This window comes from Pseudogymnoascus verrucosus (genome assembly GCF_001662655.1).
Source record: "Pseudogymnoascus verrucosus strain UAMH 10579 unplaced genomic scaffold scaffold_10, whole genome shotgun sequence".
Classification (NCBI taxonomy): domain Eukaryota; kingdom Fungi; phylum Ascomycota; class Leotiomycetes; order Thelebolales; family Thelebolaceae; genus Pseudogymnoascus; species Pseudogymnoascus verrucosus.
Window position 1 is genome coordinate 565437 of NW_017263661.1, and position 21171 is coordinate 586607.

Consider the following 21171-nt stretch of genomic DNA (forward strand, 5'->3'; position numbering starts at 1 on the left):
TCTATGACGACATGATGCAGAGAAACAAAAGGACAGGGGTACCTATCGATGTCACGTGTTATGGTTCCATTTCAATGAGAAGTCTTGAAGGTTTAAAAAGAGTGGTATGCGCATCTCAGTGAAGAGTCCTTAGTAGTAAAAACTAGCAGAAAAAAGCAATAAAATCATACAAACAATACAAAAAGTGGCCTAGATAAGCGGAGTATTCAAAAAAAGACGCGTTATGTATAATAGTGCTCCGGCCGTATCCCAACCCATCATACACAATAGTGTCCTTTTTCTGACTCCTGCGAGCCCTTTGTCGTTTATCCCATTTTATTTACCTTCCTCCAGAGTACGCCTTGTGCATGCCATCCATCTTCATACTCCGTAACCCCCTCCGTTGTTGTGTGTTGTGATATTCCCATTCGATATTCAATGAGTGTCCAAGTCACATCTCTGCCTCATACAAAACTCGCCCACTTAATAAATCCTTCCGTTCAAGAAGAGAAAGTAGACCGTGCAAGTGATTAGTCACTCGAGACGGTATCGCACATTAAATAGCTGCCAGTCTTTGGAGAACCGTGAGAACACCTAAGTACCGTTAGTATTTTCTAAACTGAATAGCATAGTATCATGAGACTCACCAGTAACTCCCTGCGTCAGCGTCTTCATAGCCTCCGTGTTACGGCTTCCCAAGCTCACAGTCGTAACATACGGAACCTCACCCTTCTCCTCTATTTCATTCGCCCACCTGAAGACCACTTCGTCTTCGCGTCCATCACCGACGACCAATAAGAAATCCACGGGGTATTTGCCCTTCCGGGCTGGTTCCATGCCGTCCTTGATGTTCTTGAAGATGATTTCGGCAGCAGTGCGCTTCGTCCACTTCATCGACTCGACAATAACAGCTCCCTCGACGGGAATGGCGCGGACATGCTGGTCCTCGCATGCATCGTTAATATGGCCGGCACAGTCTCCAGCCTGACGAGAGGCCGTTTCGAAGTCCTCGGCATTCTTGTAGTGGAAGATCAGCGAGCAATGGCGAGTCTCGACCCAGCTGCCCGGGGTCCTGTCTTTGTAGTAGTTCATGATTCCAATGACGGAATCCTTCCAGGCGTTCATTTCATTCGGATCAGACATCTCTTGCCATTCCGTCTTTCCGAATTCGCGGAGGAATGCGCCATTCTCAGCAATCAGACCAAGGTTCGGCACGCGCTTGAATAGAGTATCAAGTTCCTCGGGCTTGCGGCCGCTCATGACATAGACCATGTTCCTCTCATCTATGAGAAGATCATTCAGTGCGTCGATTGTTCGCTGTGGGCTGGTCAAGATGATGTTGCTGGGAGAACCCCAAACGGCCAAAGTTCCCTCGTAATCGAGAATGAAAAGACGACGACCTGAGGACTGGTATTGAGAGCTTAAACCGGGGATGGACAGGCGAGGAACCGAGGTGGTGTCCCGTCTGTGCTGTTCCTCATAGACTTCATCTAACTTGTTGATGAACGCATTGAACCAGTGGTCGGCGGTCTCGTGCATGACAGCCTTGTACAGGTTCGTCCACCGCCTCTCTTTTTCAGGGTTTTCCATCTCAAGAGCTGTCTTGATGGCCTCCGCACACTGGCGGTAGTCCCAGGGGTTGATGGAGAGATCATAGCCGCCGAAGATAGAGGCACTTCCAGTAAATTCGCTCAAAATGAGAGATCCGTATTTGTTGTGACCTTCGAACTTGCCATCCTGGCAGAAGAGGTACTCGTGACTGGTCAAGTTCATGCCCTCACGCTGGCTGGCAATCATAAGCGCATCCGCAACAGTTAACAGTGCGAGGTATTGCGCGTAGCTGATGTCCTGCTTCAAGTACACGAGGGGCTGGTAGGCAAGGTTTGCCCACGACGAGTTGACACGCGTGACAATATCGGAGACGGTGGCGTCAAGTTCGGCTTGCTCAGTGGTTGATGTGGCGACTTGGATCATGACAACGCGGTCTCTCCATTCGGGGTATTTGTTCAAAAACAGCTCATAAGCCAGGAGCTTAGGCCTTACGCCGCGGACGTGATCAAGCTTGTCTCTGGCGACAATGAGCTTCTTGCCCCTATATCGCTCTTGCATGGTTTTTAACCATTCTGCGACCTCCGGGTCCTCGCGATGCACACTCAACGCCACCGGATCGATTCCAATCGCCAAGTTAACAACATTGACGAAGCGATCCTCGAGCTGAACGCCTTCATTTGTAGCTTCAACACACAAAATACGGCTGCAAGTCTGCAAGAAATGGCGAGAGTATTCGTGAATCTGGAAAGCAATGAGGTTTGCTCCCAGCATTCCCTCCAGAAGCTCCTTTCGAACTGCGAGACAGCGGAAAACTTCGGACGAAGGGAATGCCACGTGCAAGAAGAAGCCGATCTTGGCATCAGGAAGCTTCTTCCTCACCAACGCCGGAACGAGGAGCAGATGGTAGTCGTGGACCCAAATCACATCGCCTCGCTTCCAGTTCTTGACAATCTTATCCGCAAAGGCCTCGTTAACCTTAACATAGTAGACCCATGAATGGTCCTGATAAGTCTTGCTCTTTGGGTTATCCGGAATCTGGTAGTGGAACACCGGCCATAGGATCTGCTTGCAGTAGTGGGTATAGGCGCCATCAAAATCGCTATCTTTGCAGAAAACAGTGAGGCAGTCGTATTCGGCAGCCAGCGCCTCGTCAATATCTTGCTTTTGCTGCGTATTCTCAAGCGCATCAGTGGGCATGCCAAGAGTTCCAACCCAGTTGAAGTCTTGCTTTCCACTTCGCGCAGCTGCCTGCACAGCATTACGCAAGCCACCATTGCCCTGGTCAGCGGGCTCAATCGTCCATGTTGCTTCGGAGAAGTTGCGGTCGTGGCTGTCGTGGCTGTTGCTCCGGTTCAAATGGTTTGTGTGCCGGATGCTGGCGCGTCTCATAGCAGCTGCCTTCTCAACTAGCCTCTTCTTATGCTGCAAAATCGATGCTGGCGGTGGCGAGCTTGCCCTGGACTTCGGCTGCACAAAGCTAGTTCCAGTGCCCCATTCGGGCGCATGGGGATCGCTCGGTGCAACCACAGACCGAGGGTCTACCTTCTTCGGAAAGTGTTTTCGTCCAGTGCCTGCTGATTCCTGGGCGAAGAACTTCTCGTATCCGCCATCTTCCTTGGTTGGCGACTGAGGAGGTGTAAGCTGTTGCTTATCGAACAGACTGGGAGCATCTTTGGAGGTGTCGATTTGGATTGGAGGGTGTGCTGGAGCATGGGGGCGGAGAGAGCTCCTGCGGGAGGTAGTGTCGCTCTGAGCTGGGAGAGTAAAGTTGATGGTATGGGGGAGGAAACTAGAGGACACAAGGTCAGCGATTGGACTCAGAAGTTGAAGACGATGCCGACAACGAAGTATGAAAGTAGCTAGGCAATTCCATTGGAACACCAGCATATAAAGCCGCAGGGTGGTCGTTGTAAACCACGGGGTGCTACTTACAGAGAAACCACGAAGATGGTCATTGTTGCAACTTCTGTCGGCTTTGGCGGGGTAAAAAGCTAGATCAAGGACAGCGTGGCTGACGGTGCGACAGCTCGTCTGTCGTGTAGTTAAAAGAATACTCCTGCAAGATCATCAAGATACTTGAAGGCAGTGGTCGTAAAGAGCACCTTTTTGCAAGGCACGGAGTTGTCGGTTGGGCGTTTCGGCGGCTTGCTGCAAGGCCGGTCTGCTGGTTACATTCCTAAGACAGTGTGTCTTTGTTCAAACAGTCGATCCTGCGTTTGAAGAAGGTGTGAACAGATCGGTTATCGAAGTTGTAGAGAGGATTCCTGTCGGTTTTCTATGTTTCTGTCATAATCTCCACTTTCGGATTCGATGAGCATCATCATCCATTATAATTATCAGATTTAGTGGCTGAGAGCCTTGGGAGGGGACACTTTTTCAACCGACGTCAGGCCCGCGCTAAGGCCAAGAGAAGGCTAGGCACTCGGCGATACAGCGCGAGCAAGGCATGGGAAGACTGGGAAGGTATGGGCAAGGAACGGAAAAGGCCCACTGTAGCACTGGTGGCGGTGCGGAATATGCGCTAATTAAGTTACAGTACTGTACATCCGGCCTATCTTCTCCCTGTTCTCCTTGTTCTCCCTCAAATCCCTCCCTCTAAACGGACAAAATATCGATATATCGATATACCGATATATCGACATAGTCAGTCTCTTTCTTCATAATCACAATAAAGTGTTACGGGCGGACACGGACACGTCCCTGGCAACAAACATGCAAATGCAGAATATGCAGTTTGCCTCATTCTTCCTGGGGAGGAGGGATCTTACTCTATTTTCCCGGGCAGGAAACGAGAGATGTTTCATCCCAAATGATACATCAAACTGGCGGCGCGTATGCATCGATCGTATCTTGCTCGGGCCAGGCTGAACCGACACGACTGACTGACTCCTCAGCTCAGCCCGGAGTCTATATCCATGCCTGCATTCGGCCATATACCATATACTACCAGCAATTGCTATTGGAGTCCCAATCTTACGCCAACTACGGGAAGCAGGGAGCCAGCAGACGGGGGCTAGAGCACCACCACTACCCACTACCAGCGGCTGCATGCCCGTATGAGGCACATACATCATACATATGCAATAGATTTTGAGGGAACAATGGTGCTGATGCACGGTGCTATGCATATGGAATTCACAACGAACCATCCAAGCACCACCCTACGAGCCATGCTCGCGGCCCTTAAATATCTCATCTCCGCGCTCCCGTAACTCAAGATGAGAGTTTAAAACGGAAAATGCATGCTGGAGCCCAATTGCTGCCCACAAGTATGGGCCACTAACACTGGCCTAAGCTGACACGCGGTCGGCCTCATTGGCTCCAAGCGCGCATTCCAAGGGGTACTGAGGTATACGTGTGATAGAGTATACTCTATGTGTGATATGCGCCCATGCCGGCAAATATGCAGTCCTGTATGGCTCAGCAGCCTCAGCATCAACTACAGGGAGTACTTGTACTGTAGTAGAGTACTCTAGCAGACACTCTAGCAGATACTCAGTGTTGTTGAACTTGGACCTCGACAAAAAAGATCGCGTGGCGCGGCGGTTCACGAAAACATCGTTGAGCCGTTTATTTCCGACACGCAGGACCCGTAGGGCATCAATTCCCTCACACTACTAAATGCCGTCCGCCGCCCCAGACCCCAGAACTCCAGGGCGCATCTCGGCGCGACAAACCGACGACGACGACGCACCCCAACAAAATATGCGCTTCTCTGAGTTTAGCCAGAAGTTAGCCCAGAAGCACGTTATCCCTACTCCTTGATTGTTGCGAAAACGCCGTTGTAGCAAATCAGCTTCTCGGCTTCTTTTTCATGATCGGCCTGCGCCTCGCTTGGCTTGCCACCCCCCAGCGAACACCCGCCGCTGGTCTAGCCTCAGATCTTGCCGCTCCTCCGGGTCCCCCCCATCACGAATGCGGAGAGTTCTAGGTCCGTCGCTGCGGCTTTGCGTAAGTGAAAGCCGCACACCCTCCCATAGGCAACTTTCACATGTACGGAGAATCACGTTGTTACACAGTAGCATTTGAGGTCGATGAAACGTTTGCGTACAGTAATTGGACTGAAAAGAGGGTGCATGCGCCATTTTCGCTCATATATATCTATAGGTCGGTGATTCTATAGGTAGGTTGACGGTGGGACCAGGCCTGTCACAGAAGCCAAGGCTGTATGTGTTGTGCTTCAACTCATTTTCCAGGCTCCAAGAGAGCAGCCGACTGAAAAGACTGAAGTCCCCTTGTTACCAAACAGGAGGGTGTGGCACGCGGTTAGATTAGGTGCACAATCTGCAGCACTTTCTGTTTTTAGGATGGCTTGAGAACAGCCAGGTCATAGGGCCTTCCATTCCATCGACGGGCATGTCATGGGATTTCATCTGTCGGGCGGATTCAATTGCGTAACGCCCTGTTCATTACTATTCTCAGTGCCTCCAGGTCCTGATGGCCTTGTCCTTTCCTCCACTACAGACCATTTTCCCATCTGGGCTCCAGTCGACCGAGTACACTTCGTCTTGATGGCCAGGCAAATCTAGAACGTTGTATTAGATAAGTCTTGGTACGTTGGGGTTATGATATGGGTGAGGGGTGATGAGGGGTCGTGCGGGGTTATTTTGTCCACGGCAACAATTGCTGGGCGGGGTACGTACCAACTGCGAGCTTGTGCGTCCTCATGTCCCAGCACTTCAGCGTCGTGTCTTTGCTGCCGGTTACCAGCAATCTCGAGTCCGGGCTAAAGGCGCATTGATACACTGGTCCAACATGGCCCCTAAGTGTGTTGATGAACTTTCCGTCACGTGCGTTCCAGAGCTTCGTGGAGTTGTCGAAAGCGCTCGAAGCGATGAGCAACCCATCCGGTGAGAAGGTCACATGATTCACTTGTTTCTGATGTCCCATGAGCCTAGCAATATGTTTCGTCCCCTTAGAAGGTTCCCAGAGGAACATGGTGAAGTCATCCGAGGCGGAGACGAGGCGTTCAACGACCTCTCCCTGGATAGTGGCTGCCTTGAGGAACCGCTCTTTCGCTGCGGCCACCTTGCCTTCCTGTGTCTCAGGGATCTTGCCAGTGTGGTCATGGTAGGCGGTGCGGAGGACGAAGTCTGTGGACAACGCGAGATGGTTGACCCAATGCGCGTGGGAGCTCAAAGTGTGAGCCAAAGTGCCGTCACTGACGTTCCACACCTTGATGGTCTTGTCGTGGGACGCCGAGTAGATGAACCCAGTTCCTCCCCACTTCACGCACGACACGGATCCCTTGTGCCCGCTGAATACCATATCGATCTTCCCCTGGTTTGTCGACCACACTCTAACCGTGCAATCCTTCGACGACGAGGCGAGTCTCGGCTCTCCTGGCTTCTGCATATGGTATGGCTCCCAGCTCAAACTCGTAACCCACTTTGAGTGACCCTTCATCGGCTTGCCCATTTCGCCACCAGTTTTCGGGTCCCATAAACGCACTGTGTTATCCATACTACCAGTTGCTATCCTAGAGTCGTCCGGCGACCAGCTAACGGCCAACACCCAGCTCGTATGTCCCTTCAGCGTGTGGATGGGAGTACCAGTATCGCAGTCCATTATCCTTGCAGTATTATCACCACTACCGCTAACCATCCTGGACGAACTCCTCGGTGAGAATTGCGTGGCTAAAATGGCTTCGCCATGTCCTGGGATCGTGGATGCGCATCGCGAGACTGGCTTGACTTTGAAAACTGCTTGTGGTGCAGCAGAGATGTTCTGTACCTCTTCGGTACTTATTAATCCCGGCAGCAGGAGGGTTTTGTAGACGTTGGTAGGGAAGGCAGTTGTGACGAGGTTTGTGGAGGATTTCCTTTCTGGGACGGGGAGGGTGAAGCGATAAGGAATATGGTCGGATTCATCCTGAGATATATTAGCACCAGCGCAAACGAGAAGTCGGAATATACTAACATGGCCTTGCAGAGCATTGACAAGATTCTCTAAGTTCTTTGGGTTTGCATCCGCAACTGAAACCAAGACCGGTGTGCCGATTGGGAGGCCTGTTGTCTCGTCGAAAAACTGTATCCGCAAGCTCCCCGCATCGGCTGGAATCTCTTCGATGGCTTGTTGCTGTCCCGCTCTCTCTGCGGCGTCCGTTCTTGCGCGCTTACTCGGGGGAGGTAAGACGGTCGACATTTTGTAAAATATATGCCGAAAAAACTTGATGTGTATGCAGGAATATGAAGTAAGTCCCTTCAAGCGCCGTCCCATGAAGTCTCGACGAGGCTCGAAAATATTTTGGTGCTTGGTCCGTGCTTTCAGCCTTGTGGTAGCCTTGTACCCCACATACGTCGACTTCATGGCCTTCCACCACCAGTCCTATAGAATAATCCATATCACAGCCATAGAGGGCCAATCTGGCATATTAGTTCAAAATTACACTTTATTGACGTTGATATTTGAAATAACGTCTTGAAAAACACTAACGAAGGATCTACAGTGCAATGTCTAGCACGCCAAGGCCATCCACCTCCTTCAGTGCTCGGACTGCCATATCACATCGTCACGATGGAGACACTGCTTCAACTTCCCAAGGGCAGAGCATACAGCGTACTCTAAGTCGAGCTACTACCCGTCCACCGACGAGGGCACGCTCGCGAGCCGCATCATCCATCGGCGGCGGGCTATCACAGCACATAGTGTGCGCTGTGAGTGAAAGCCGAGGAGTATCCCCCACCGTCGGCCTGGCATTTGTGAATGTATCCACCGGAGAAGCCGTGATGAGCCAAATATGTGACAACCAATTTTATGTGAGGACCGTACTGAAGCTCCAGGTGTTTGAGCCCACCGAAATTCTTCTGGTATCTACTTCTGGCCCTCCGAATCAGAAGTCAAAGATGTATTCCTTGATTGAAGAGGAGGTCATTGGTTCCAGGATTGTTTGTGTTGACCGTAGGTATTGGTCTGAACCCGCCGGGATGGATTTCATTCAACAGCTAGCCTTCCCGGAAGATGTCGAGGCCATCAAGGTTGCCACTGGAGGCAATTTCTATGCCACATGTTGTCTCGCAGCGGTATGCGAGCCATGATTTCGAAATATGAAGATGTATGCATTCTGATCTGTGGTTTCCTTCTAGTCTCTGCGATATATGGAACATTCCCTTTCTCTTACATTTGCCTCTCATTCCCTTCGAATCAAATACCAGCCATCTGAGGGCTCTATGATGATTGATCTTTCTACTATTCAGTCCCTTGAACTTATCCAGAATATTACCAATGTCAAGTCAAAGGACTGTCTGTTCGGCCTCTTGAATGAGACATTAACTCCAATGGGCTCGAGGATGCTTCGAAGCAACATTTTACAGCCTTCAACGCAAGAGAGCATACTCAAGAACCGCTATGAAGCTGTCGGTGAATTGGCATCTAAGGAGGAGATGTTTTTTGACACAAGAAATGGCAAGCATGTCGTAAACAGTATCTATTTTTATTTATAATTAACTGCCATCAGCTCTTAAGCCTTTTCACGACGTCGACAAGCTCTTGACCAATGTATGTTGCGGTCAGTACTGTCCAGGGGCCATGCTAATGTGCAAAGCTCATCATCCAACCAACCCAGCCCGATATTCAGCATTCAGAACAGTCTATCAACCACATACTGATGCTGAAAACATTCGTCCAATGTGTTGGTCCCGTATATGAAGCATTGTCAGGCGCGAGATCACCACTGTTGGTCGACATCAGAAATGTTTGTCGGCCAAACAATATTACTCCCACATTGAAAATAATCGGGGAAGTAATCAACGACGATGTGACTTTCCAGCGCAGTCCGCTCGATTTGCGGAATCAGAGGACATATGCAGTGAAGGTATGGCTACTATCAATTCTCACAACCAAATCTAATTTTCAATAGTCTGGTGTCAACGGGCTGCTAGATGTGGCTCGTCAAACTTTTAGAGAGGCAACACAAGATGTGCATAAACATGTTTCTGACATCAACGGTGAGTTAATAGTTCCAAAATGCAGTCATATTCATGATTCTGACACAGATAAGACCAATACGAGATGCAAATGGAGACCAGATATGATAATGCGAGAAGATACTACCTCAGGATCCCGGAATCTAATCTAGAAGGGCGGACAATGCCGGATATTCTCATCAACTGCTACAGAAAGAAGGGGTACATCGAGTGCCAGACCTTGGATTTGGTCAAGCTCAATCAAAGGATTGAGGATTCCCACCAAGAAGTTGTTTTGATGAGTGACAAGACCGTTGCGCAGCTTATTGACAATGTTCGCGCAGAAATTCAGCCACTGTTTCGCGTATCTGACAGCATAGCCATGCTTGACATGCTTGCAGCATTCGCTCAGCTGGTAACGACGAGTGATTATATTAAACCGGAAATTACGAGGTGCCTGGCCATCAAATCTGGTCGCCATCCAGTTCATGAGAAGGTATTGACGCTTGCTACGATCAAGGGGCAATACTAACATATGTCAGGCGCATTCTGAGAAGTTTATTCCCAATGATGTCTATGCGGACAAGCAACAGCGGTTCCAGATAATTACCGGATGCAATATGAGCGGGAAGAGCACTTACATTCGTTCGATTGCCCTGATGACTGTTATGGCCCAAATCGGAAGCTTTGTGCCAGCGCAGTATGCTTCGTTTCCCATTGTGGACCAGCTATTTGCAAGGGTGTCGATGGACGACTGCATCGAAGCTAATGTTTCTACATTTGCATCAGAAATGAGGGAGACTGCGTTCATCCTTAGGTATACTTGTATCAAAAAGTTGGCAACTCGATCCACTAATGGTTTTCAGGAATATCGGAAATAATAGTCTGGTGATCATTGATGAACTTGGGCGCGGCACCAGCACCAGAGACGGGCTGGCGATTGCGTTGAGTATTTCAGAAGCTCTCGTCGAGTCTCAAGCTTTTGTCTGGTTCACAACTCACTTCCGAGAACTCGGTATGATTGTCCTTCTTCAACTGCGTAACCTCAAACTCATGTCACCAGCTCAGATAATGAACGAGCGCGCCGGTGTCGTTAACATGCACCTTAAAGTCGACATCAGCCAAGAAGATAAAATGGTCATGCTATACAAAATAGCAAACGGCTTCGTGAAAGAAGAACACTACGGTCTCGCTCTAGCCCGCGTCGTGAACCTCCCACCCCTGATTCTCGAGGTTGCAGAGAAAGTATCTAAGAAGCTACAGGCGCAGGCAGCAGCGAAGAAGAAATCCTCTAAATCGTTTGCGATTGCACGGAAGCGGAAGTTGGTGTTGAGTCTGAGAGAAGTGCTGTTGCAGGCTCAGGAGAGCTCGATGCAGGGGAAGGCGTTGATGGAGTATCTGCGGAAGGTGCAGGAGGAATTTGTGAAAAGGATGGATTGCATCGAGAATGAAGCTGAGGATTCAGGTGATGAAGGTGTGGTTGGAGAGGAAGAGTTGAGTGACAATGACGACGGCAGCGACGAGAACCTGGGACGGGAAGGAGAATTCAACGAGGCCGACGATGATAGTGATGAAAGCGAGATGACTGGTACAGATAAAACAGAAATGCTTGTTTGATGATAAGGAGAGTATGCCTACCATTGGCTCCAATAGCTTCAAACATATGGGGAGCTTTCAGTTTCAGATTACTTAGCAGATTGATAGCCTAGCAAAATATTTTGACAAATCACAAGACTAAGAACGAAGGACAGGCATGGATCTATACGTAGTATATTGCCTCGGGTATCTTTCTATCAATTGATTCAAGCGCTATGCAATACCTCTATATCAGGCGCGGCTGAGACGCTATTCAAAACCTGATGTGTTCATCCCTTTATCATAAAAATCTAGGACAGTTAGTAATCGATCAGGGAGATAAAATTCGGATCTTTCATACCTCGTTCAACGAAGCGCTATTCATCGCTGCAAGCCTCTTCTGTGCAATATTCCTTGACCGAACTGCATGTCGACCACCAAGGAGAATCGGCCGAGATGATATTTCTACAACCACAGGCGTAGTATCTGAAGAATTAGACGCGGTCTTCTCCGATTTGGATTTCTTTGATTTTGACTTCGACTTTGACGACTTTGACGTAACGGCGCTGTCTGAGTCCAACGAATCCTCGGAGGGTTTGCTCTTAGACTTCTTCTTCTTGTCTTTCTTATCCTTCTTATCCTTCTTATCCTTCTTTTCCTTCTTATCTTTCTTAGATTTGCTCTTGCCGTCTTTGGATTCAGAAGCATCTTCTTCTGACTCGCTCTTCTTAGATTTCTTGGACTTCTTGGTCTTATCCACTATGGAAACGCCGCCGTCTTCCTCCACATCAGCCAACTTCCGCTTCTTCTTCGATTTTGATTTGCCGTTTTCAGAATCAACTGACGCCTCAGAAACCTCAACTTCAATCTCTTTGCTCGATTTCTTCGACTTCTTCGACTTCTTCTCTTTCATGACTACCGGTTCTGGAGTTGTGTCAGAATCAGAATCGGAGCCCGAATCACCCGAGTCCTCTGAGCCACTTGACGAAGAATCAACAGCCAGTTGACGTAGGCGGTCCGCTTCTCCATCAATGAGATCTTGGATCTTATCTCCTATAAGGAACCCTCCACTGACGAATCTGATCGATCCCCACTTCCTCTCCGAGTAGATCGCCCTCTTCAAGTCCTCCCTGGACTTCTGTTCCCGTTCCATCTCATCCTCGTCTCTACCGTTCAAACGGCCCAGGAGGTTCTGAAAAACGTCCAATCCAACGCACTCGCCTTGTTCCAGGCCGCTGCCTTTCTTGGCGCCGATACCGAGATTATCGTCCTTCAGGACAACACGGATGTGAGAGGCGTTGGCCTCAGTGTGGAACTCGGCATGAGGGGCATCTTTGATACCTAGATACTCGCCAGGCGTCCATCCCTGCGACTTCATAATCTTATGGCCGAAGCCAGTCGTGTCCTTCGTCCATGTTGTGTTATTCGGGTCCTTGGAAAGCTTTAACCGCCTTAGAAATGTTAGCAACGGAGAATCCGAGATTTTTTTCCGCGACTTACTTCCGAGGCTCTGCGAGACCCATTTTGTGCTAACGAAACGTCGGTTGACGTGGAAGGTGTCAAACTTCAATGGCCCAGTGTCACTGGAGAACTTAGATTTCGCTGAATACCCCAGGCGCAGGATGGGCGGCGGGCGCAAGAGAAGTGGTTTCTGTCGAGGCTTTGGGGGGAGGTAGTGGTTAGGTCGAGAATTAATAGTAAACAGTAAACAGTAGCTGCAAACTCCAAGCGCCAAAGTGAATAGGCAGTGTAGTGAGGTATGCCTAGCCCAACAAGATGCGAAGCAGCAGAGCGAAAAGATTGTGGCAGGAGCAAGTTTCAATGATTGTTATCTCTTGTTATCGGGAAAACTTTTGAAGATTGTGGGGATTGGATGATCAATCGGAAAAATAGTTTCTCCGCGTCCGGGATTTAAGGTCCCTCCCAATAGGTATCAAATGCATCAAGGTGAAGCTTCAAAACTTATCTGATAACAACTGGTAAAAGTCAAGTATATACAGTCTCTTTCATTCCTCTAGGTGTATACAAAAATTCCTCTTTCCTTGTTTTCCGTTATTACATACGCTACATCCCATCTCCCAAGTTGTCACCCGCAGCCTTCACGAGTCCAAGTTTGACCGCGGCCATGTCTTCTCCTAGCGACAACGAAGAGTCGAGCCCAGATGGCATTAATTCGATCGACCATGTTCGGAGAGCTGGACAAATTCTTGCGGCTGTGAGACCAACGATCAACATATGATATTCTTTCATATTAATATCCACCCAGGGCAAACGAAAGAAGGAAGCCAAGCTGAAAGCCATCGAGAAAGAGTTCAATCAGAGAGTCGAAAAGGCACACACCAGCTTTCAGGAATTCCTTGAGGCTCATAATTCAAGGGTGTAAGTAGGAATCCCATCTGCTATATACACCATGAACATGTTTCTTTTACTCTTTATAATCCTTTCCTCGACCTTGCGAGGCAGTCACGCCCATCTATCGCTACATATGAGCATCCGCAAAGGCAAGAAATTAACTTCTATTAGCTCTGAAGCTCAGAAAGCTCAAATGAATAGTCTCAACCACGCCCTTCATAGACGCCAACTGGTGGAAATTGACATTTGGAAGCAGCTCAAGGCTCTCGAGAAGTCAAGAAGAGCACTCGCGAAGCTTCTGATTGAGGTGTGCCAGGCGCGCTTGGAGACTACGGCCGAGATCGGTACGACGGGACGCGTGCCTGAGAAGGCACCCAAGCTGGTATGCAACGGCCTCATATTGTGCGAGTGTGATGATGCTGATGACCAATCGAGTGACCAGAGGCGGCCAGAGGCCAGAGAGAAACTGCCAACCAATATCTCACACTCCATATTGTTATACAAACTTTGCTACATTCACTAACACATGTATTTTGCTGGACGTAAGAAGATATGCATACGGAAGAGGACTCTTTAGGGAGGCGATTACTAATATGAATACACGGGCTGAACGTCAAATTATGGGCTTGTTTTGCATCACAACCTGTGATTATAGAACTGCTAATAACTATACAATTCCAACTCCCTGGTACCAAACCAGAGACAGAAGCTGCTTCTGTCCCTCTTACCTAATCTCAATATCTATCCTGGCCACTCCTGTCAATTGCTCGACCAAATCACGCCGATAACCATAGTGGAGGCCATCGCCATCATTCGCCATAGCAATGGCCTCGAATGAATGATCGGTCTCAAACCTACTACGCCTCTTCAAACAATCTGCATCTCCCTCGCGGTCATCTTGAGTGACAACGCGGGATTCGTGATTACGCAGGCTATCCATTAACACCTGGCCTTCGGCGTCTTGCTCTAAGCTCGAGCTGTTGCGCCGACGCCGAGAGCTTCTGGTCACTTCCGAGGAGAGCCCAGAAGCCGTTCCATCGAACTGCTCCTGTTGAGAGGGCGTTGCATCGAAATCGCTACCAGGACGTGACGCAGGTCGGTCACACATTTCGATATCCCCGTTGCCATCGATTTCTCTAATAGTGCCATCTTGCACCACTAACCTCTGGATGTGGTCGTGATGAGGCGTTCCACGGTCAAGCTTCCAAGTGAGTGCTACTCCCTGCCTGGTAAACGCCCAGATAGTAATGCCAACCCCTGACCCAGTGTGAATTGCTACATCAACAAGTCCTGCACACTGTCCAACCTGTTGGCCCCGAACCTGGAGTGGCCACATCGTGTTCGTCCTGCTACCATATCCGAAGGTGGGCCATTGCAGGAGGCGGTCCCCGTCATTGCCCCACCAAGGCATCCAGTCTGCGTTTCCCCTCGCCGTTTCTCTACTAATGGTAGCAAAGGAATTGATAATGTGAGGTTGCTCTCCTCTTCCATGGCCATCAGTGAATACATCTATAGGGATACTGAAAAGACAAATAGTTTGCTCTTTACCCAGTCCATATGCCGCAATAACTCGGACTCCCCACCGAAGGTCACAGGCTGCTGCATAGGCAACCGGGCTGCCTTCACCAACGGGGCCAGAAAACCACAGCTTTCTCAACAATTTTGTTGGCCCTCCAAACGGTGCATCACTTCCCAGGCAGAGAACACCAGAGTTTGGATCTATGAATAACAGATGATAGCCGTCACTGAGAGGTACAGCCCGGTAATGTTCGCTGCCATTTCTGATGCGGCCTCGAGACTCAGATTCAATATCCGTATCAACGAACATGTCATTAGCATCCCATCCGCCCTGGGCCCAGAATACGCTAGACCTTTTATGCCCAGAGAAGCGTTCACCAACAGAGATTCTCTCTCTCGGTGTGCCTTGGGTACTCACCAAGCGAAGTTTCTTTGCTAAATCTACTCCCGTCCTAGGGGGAAGAAAGTAGAGATGGTCGCTAGGTGCTGTAAGTGGGAACCAACGGTTTAGATCCTCTCCTGTCAACGCATCAATCCAATGCAACTCAATCCCTGATGAACATCCAAAGGCAACGCAACGGCGCTGAGGGCATATGGCGATGGACCTTGGAGGGTCATCAGGGGAACATATGAGAGTGTAAAGCGTTGGTGGCGATGCCTCCGTCGGCATCAGATAGGAAGATGTCGTCTGCGGTTCAGGTCTTACTCTCCTTTGTGCAGTCGATGTATAATAATCGCGGCCAACGTATCTCTCCCCTAACTCACGGCCTGAATATCTATCTGCCAGAGGTTGTCCAGGAGCCAGGACAGAGACCCGAAGGTATTGATTTGAAGCCTCTGGAGAGGAACGAAGAGAATGCGAAGTCCCAAGTGATACGTTCTGTCTCCAACTCCCCCCGCGCAATACTGGGAAAACATTCGATTGTTCTTGCATTTTTCTCAAGTCTCGCGTCCTAGTCGGCCCGGGACGATTCGTGTTTCCTGTTATGGCACACACAAGACCCATGCGACCATCCATCAGAACAGCAATTGCATCGCGGTTTGAAGAAGTATCCATACTGCAGCCAAGCACCCTTCTAGGGCAAATTATACTTGTTATTGGTCGGATTGCTCCACTTTCGATATCGTCAGCTCCTTTCCCTGTTCTATGACTTCGGTTGAGTTCATAGACAAACACCATACACCCTCGTGCCACCATGAGAAATTTGGTACATGCACTGACGATGAAAAGCAGGCCACATGCTTCAGAACTTGAACCAGGGTAATGGGTACCCATATTGGTAAAATCCAGCTTGGAGATGAGTCGGAATGGTGTCTTATTCGCTACTCCTTTGGAATGTGTCGGGATTTGCTCTGTTGGTAGAGATGGTATGCCATTCCCCCGCCAATCGGGCCCAAGAGCACATTCTTTAGCTAGGTGCTTGCTCATAAGCCATTCATCTGTCATGCGAAGGTGATCGTCAAGATATTTATTGTTGAACAACTCTCGCTGTATGCTAGCAAACCACCCACTTCGCTTCAGCATTGTCTCCAGCAAGGAATGCTCCAAGCTACTGATGAACCATGACCTACACGAGTGCCTAGCAGAGTTAAAATCTGAAGGTGAGAGCCGCCTGTAAATCTTTGTCAGTATTTCTGGCGGAAGAACCGATGCTGTCGATGGCTTCTCTACAAGGCCCTCTGGTTCGTCGTGACTTAAGGTCCGTGTCTGAGGCGAGGAGGGTAAACGTTCCACGTCTAAATGAAGTGTTCGGCCACTTCTTATGGATTGTATGACTCCTCTAGCAGATATGGTCTCGGCGTGAGAGCGTGGCTTGGAGTCGTTGGTCGCGGCCACCTTTCTGGTACGAGTGGCCCACGGAATCTTCTTGCTTCTAATGCTGTATTGGTCGGATGTGCTTCTCACGGACGGTTTTCGAGTCGTGGGAACTGGGGTTCCGCCCCTTTCCAGTGTTTCATTGACACTGGCACACATCTGGCCAGGCGCCAAAGGTTCTAAAACAATATCTTCTAACTCGCCAAGAGAGCTCGACCGGCCTTTATAAAACGCACCTCTTCTTGTTGGGCTTTTCTTCATGAACCTAACGTTGACTTCAATCGATGCATCATTGGCTCTATTTCGAGATTCGGCTCTTGACAATGGATTGGGAACCTTCCGAGTCCTTCTCAAAGCTCTGCCCCTTTGTGGCCAGGAATCTTTGGGCTCGACATTGTGCTTCCCCTCTGGATGTGGCAGCATTCCGCTTCCCGGCAAGGTATTTGAGAGATCGCCATCCCCGTCGTGATGCTCGAGGTCTGTGTTAGCTGGCGAAGTCTGTTGATGGAGTTCATCTGGGCAAGATCTGACATTTGTAGCCATGTCTATCTGGCTCGCACGTTCTGCGGACAAGTTCTCGGAATCGTCGATTCGCACATCTACGCCACTCAGATTAGACCAAGAGGTCTTATAATAATGCCTATGTGGCTCAGACTTACCATCTTCCACAGAATGTTGCATATCGGAAGCCAACAAAGCCGCAGACAGGTCCTTTCTCCCGGCGACCATGGTGTCCCTTGACTCCGGATTTGAGTCGCTGATGACTGGGTATGGGGGAGCCGCCGGAGGCAGGTGACAGTTTGTCAGAGGCGTACTTTTTGCGACTCCCCGTGAAAGATGTATATGCGAAGTCGTAGCTCGATTTGCCTCGCCCGAGGCAAGATCGGCGGCAGTGTGAGCATAATAGAACTAGACGAGGACCATAGGAGAAGGGCGGTAGACAATGTATACTCAGCAGAATAATGATAATCAATTTGATATATGAACTGTAATGAATGGCCCCACGTCACCTTGCTGGAGTAGGAATATGTGGTGGCGGCCTCTGAAAGTATTATGGAATCGTTCATGAGCCTTCCAGAGGTGACTGAAGACCTCACTGCAGTTGCACTTTCATAAACTCAAACAAGCAAGAGCGACTGGCTGGGTCACATACTTTGACGCTAAATATCCATCGATGACCTTGATCAAATTAAGAAGGTGCATTCTAACTCCATGCCCCACGCTATGCCCATACCAATTAGATCCAATAGTAATAATATGTATGCGCTAATCTCAGACATTGCTATCGCCATTCTCTCGCCATATATGGGTATCTCCTAAACTCACAGAGCTCGCGGTGCTCTCTTCGTGCTCCAGTGTTCTTGGTGTTTCCCCACCAGCGCTGGGCCTCTGGTGAATCCACATTTTCTCTAATCTGATGCAGGTTAGGACAACTGTGGCAAGAGCCAGATATTTAAGGGCACTTACGGTACAACCAAACTTGGGTTGACAAACTTTTGATCCCTTTCCCTATCCTCATCTATAGTACTGCGACGACGGATGCGTCCGGGTGGTCGATGGATGCCGAGGTATTCGTCAGCAAGGTTGACTTCCTCGTTGTTATCTCGTCGTATGCTTCGTAGCGCAATATATTTAGTTAAAGGCTCAAAAGTTCGGGCGAAGAAATAGCTAAACCACATGGTGAACATTATAAGTGGCAGGACGAGAAGAGCCGCCGTAAAGGCTTGCTTCAGAGCAATCACTCCCGCCATTGCCAGTTGGAAGATACCAAGACCCAGCATGATGCGGTAAGATATCATAGTCCATGCTGCACCTGTTGCGTGTTGCGGGTGGTCCATTGCGTAAAGAAGTTGGTACTTGTATGTGAAGTAGCCAAGGACAAAGTAAATGAGCCCAAATAAAAGGACCAGGAACCCTGCTGGGAGTATGCTGTAGACAACGCATAAAATGAAAACAAGGAGCGATGTCGGAAGGTAGAACCCATACTTGAATACTGGCGGTTGGTCAAGTTCTGCAAAATCTCTTGGTGTTTCCGCTCCCCATCGCATGATAGGATACAAAGACACGCTGCCAAACTCTAGCAATCGCATCGGGAACAAGCCAATCCCCTGGAGCATGATAAAGTTCGTGTAGAATAATCCAAGGGTTTGTAGAGATGTCGCCAGGTTGTATGCGATCTTCGTTGAATCCTTAAGAGAATCTTGCAAAACAGGCCAAATTTTACTCGCCGTTCCAAAGACCGTGAAGACGAGGAAAAAGTTGAAGAAGGTGAACAAAAAGTTTTTGGATATCACAGACAACTCCACGTCACTTTGGGAGATTGAGCCTTGATAGTTCGCAAGGAAGTCATATAAGAACGGAACTGCCACGTTGAGTAAAGACACAACGAGAGTGGGAAGACCCGTTTGCACAAGAGCTCTGATAATGTCATGGCGGGACAAAACTGCTGCAAGTTTGGGAGCAAACTTTTCGATGTAACATATGTTTAGCAACGATGCTAATGACGCAACTGGGATAAGCCAGATGGCTGTCAGAATCAAAATGAAGATAGTGATGCTCCAAGACCTCAACATTCGACTAGACCGTGACAGGTATGTGTTTGACCATACTATGTCTGATGGCGCCGGTGCAAGAGAAGCGTGGAATTGCAAAGGTGTTGGGTCAATGAGAGCCTGGACAGCCATTTGAGCAGCCGGGATAGAATCCATAGTAACAAAGGCTAGTGGAGTGGCCGTATACTCCTTTTTTCTCGCATCCTTGATCTTCTCGTCGAGTCTTCGTAGATACTCCTCGTAGTAATCAATAGCATCCACTTTTTTGGTTGACAGGTTCCAAAATCCGCCTCGGATCCGAGTTGTAGGGCGCGGCTGGCCATATAATGACACTTCAATGGAGGCGTTGTCCAACAAATTATCACCCTCGTCCCGATCTTCATTCTCGTCTTGATCAGGATCGTCATGATATTCCGTTGGGGTTTCAGATGCGCGCTCAAAGTTTCTTTGGGCCCTTTGCCTCTTGAAATGAACAGAAACCACTTCTTCGAGCTTTCGGAGCGTCGCTGCCCTTTCTTCCATCAAGTCATCCAGGAATTTCCAATTGCGGCAAAGAGTTACGTTTTCCACTTTGCCTATCTTCAGTTTCTCCAAGATCTCTATAATTTTTTCTTCTGATCTCAGTTCTTCTGGAATGCCCGAAATCCTTATGGTTTTGTCGGTAATCGTTGACTGGCTTCCCAGATAGTCTTGTCTGACCTTGATGATTTTTCGAGTCTCGGCAATGAGGAAGTAGATGGCCAGCCCCGTGAAAACATATGTAAACACCAGATATGCCCACAGATAACTTTCATCCTCTTCGACCTTATGTTTGCCTTTCCCGGCTGCGTATATATACACAAATCCTTGTGATACGTAGTGGGAGCTGGAAGCATCGGCAGTCGTTTCGTTGTCTTTCCTGTCCCCTCCACTCAAGTCGAGTCCAACAAAGTGCTTATTTATCGGTGCGATGATCACTGCTGCTAAGATGAATGCGACTCCGAGGAATTTTATCGCCATCTTGAAGAACGACAGGAACTATACCAGTCAGCTATTTATTCGTTGTCCCCGCGCCAATATCAACATACCACAAACGCATCTAATCCAGCAGATGCGAGGACTTGCTCTTCTGTCACCTTGAATAGCACTGGTATCCAGCCGAAAAAAGTATCCGGTAAATCCGGCAGAGCCATGGCTGCATCGCTATGTCGTTTTCGGGCCGCATAGAGGCTCTTCCATCGCGGACGTAGTATCTATGCATGATGGTCAGTGTATTGAACCGCAAAATACTCGGTAGCACCCTAAAACCTACGCAAAATGCTATGAAAGAAGAAACTCCCAAGCCCATCGAGATGACAAGTTGGACATAGATATCCTTTTCATTGGCCTTCGGACTGATAACATCGTCATCTTGGCACCCTTCGAGAGAGCTGAAAAGAGAGATGCTCATCTTGCCCACATATTTTTTCGAGCAAACGAGGGTTGAGAAAGATAACCTTAGGGTTGATCTTCAGAAGGCGATAACATGATGGAAATTGTACCTGGCTTGGTCTTAGACGACTGTGATTATGACATAGTTAATGCCACCCCTGTCGCTTGGTCACGTGATGTGTATTTATTTGCTAGAGAGCATTGATGAGCACCCGTGACCTGTAAAACGGCCTTTCTACATAATCTGATTCTATATATTGACAACTCTAAAAAGGCAGCAGGCCCAGGTTCACATTGCTCCGGTACAATAGAGAAGCATCAAACATTCACATAATAATCTCGTCCATGGAACAACGTTATAAGGCTAGGGAACATCAAAGTCATGTGTGGAGGAAGGTGGATTGGAGTCTGATATGGGCAAGTGAGAACCATGATCAAGCCAATGGCACCCGGTTGCTCCGAAGGACATCCAGAAAGGCAGACTGGGAGCATTGATTAAAACGGGAATCAGTTC

The 21171-nt window shown here is 48.9% G+C and overlaps 7 protein-coding genes across 7 annotated transcripts; 2 read left to right on the plus strand and 5 right to left on the minus strand.

The window, feature by feature from the left end:
* Positions 1-100: 100 nt before the first annotated feature.
* VE01_03436 (uncharacterized protein) lies at positions 101-4029 on the minus strand. Its single transcript, XM_018272926.2, has 3 exons — positions 3463-4029; positions 627-3319; positions 101-573 (listed from the first exon to the last, which is right to left on the minus strand). Exons 1-3 carry the CDS (start codon positions 3483-3485, stop codon positions 536-538), a joined length of 2754 nt encoding a protein of 917 aa, XP_018132591.1. The 5' UTR covers positions 3486-4029; the 3' UTR covers positions 101-535.
* Positions 4030-5543: 1514 nt separating this feature from the next.
* Positions 5544-7753, minus strand: VE01_03437 (uncharacterized protein). The gene is made up of 3 exons (XM_018272927.2): positions 7450-7753; positions 6174-7401; positions 5544-6055 (listed from the first exon to the last, which is right to left on the minus strand). The coding sequence occupies exons 1-3, from the start codon at positions 7747-7749 to the stop codon at positions 5949-5951; spliced, it is 1635 nt and encodes a 544-aa protein (XP_018132590.2). The 5' UTR covers positions 7750-7753; the 3' UTR covers positions 5544-5948.
* On the plus strand, positions 6552-11102 carry MSH4 (MutS protein msh4). The gene is made up of 10 exons (XM_059463531.1): positions 6552-6888; positions 7049-8552; positions 8616-8952; positions 8987-9027; positions 9074-9343; positions 9389-9476; positions 9530-9930; positions 9977-10251; positions 10301-10449; positions 10498-11102. Exons 2-10 carry the CDS (start codon positions 7983-7985, stop codon positions 11049-11051), a joined length of 2685 nt encoding a protein of 894 aa, XP_059319891.1. The 5' UTR covers positions 6552-6888; positions 7049-7982; the 3' UTR covers positions 11052-11102.
* Positions 11103-11191: 89 nt separating this feature from the next.
* PXR1 (telomerase inhibitor) lies at positions 11192-12837 on the minus strand. The gene is made up of 3 exons (XM_059463532.1): positions 12510-12837; positions 11371-12460; positions 11192-11320 (listed from the first exon to the last, which is right to left on the minus strand). The coding sequence occupies exons 1-3, from the start codon at positions 12530-12532 to the stop codon at positions 11300-11302; spliced, it is 1134 nt and encodes a 377-aa protein (XP_059319890.1). The 5' UTR covers positions 12533-12837; the 3' UTR covers positions 11192-11299.
* A 125-nt stretch (positions 12838-12962) lies between these two features.
* On the plus strand, positions 12963-14248 carry VE01_03440 (uncharacterized protein). Its single transcript, XM_018272930.2, has 4 exons — positions 12963-13224; positions 13276-13388; positions 13533-13743; positions 13797-14248. The coding sequence occupies exons 1-4, from the start codon at positions 13135-13137 to the stop codon at positions 13797-13799; spliced, it is 417 nt and encodes a 138-aa protein (XP_018132475.1). The 5' UTR covers positions 12963-13134; the 3' UTR covers positions 13800-14248.
* On the minus strand, positions 14086-17424 carry VE01_03441 (uncharacterized protein; the record flags this gene model as incomplete). Its single annotated transcript, XM_018272931.1, has 2 exons — positions 14086-17294; positions 17355-17424. 2 exons carry the CDS (start codon positions 17422-17424, stop codon positions 14086-14088), a joined length of 3279 nt encoding a protein of 1092 aa, XP_018132476.1.
* Positions 17425-17961: 537 nt separating this feature from the next.
* VE01_03442 (uncharacterized protein) lies at positions 17962-20676 on the minus strand (the record flags this gene model as incomplete). Its single annotated transcript, XM_018272932.1, has 5 exons — positions 17962-17966; positions 18022-18104; positions 18163-20264; positions 20315-20479; positions 20539-20676. 5 exons carry the CDS (start codon positions 20674-20676, stop codon positions 17962-17964), a joined length of 2493 nt encoding a protein of 830 aa, XP_018132477.1.
* Between the last annotated feature and the right edge of the window lie 495 nt (positions 20677-21171).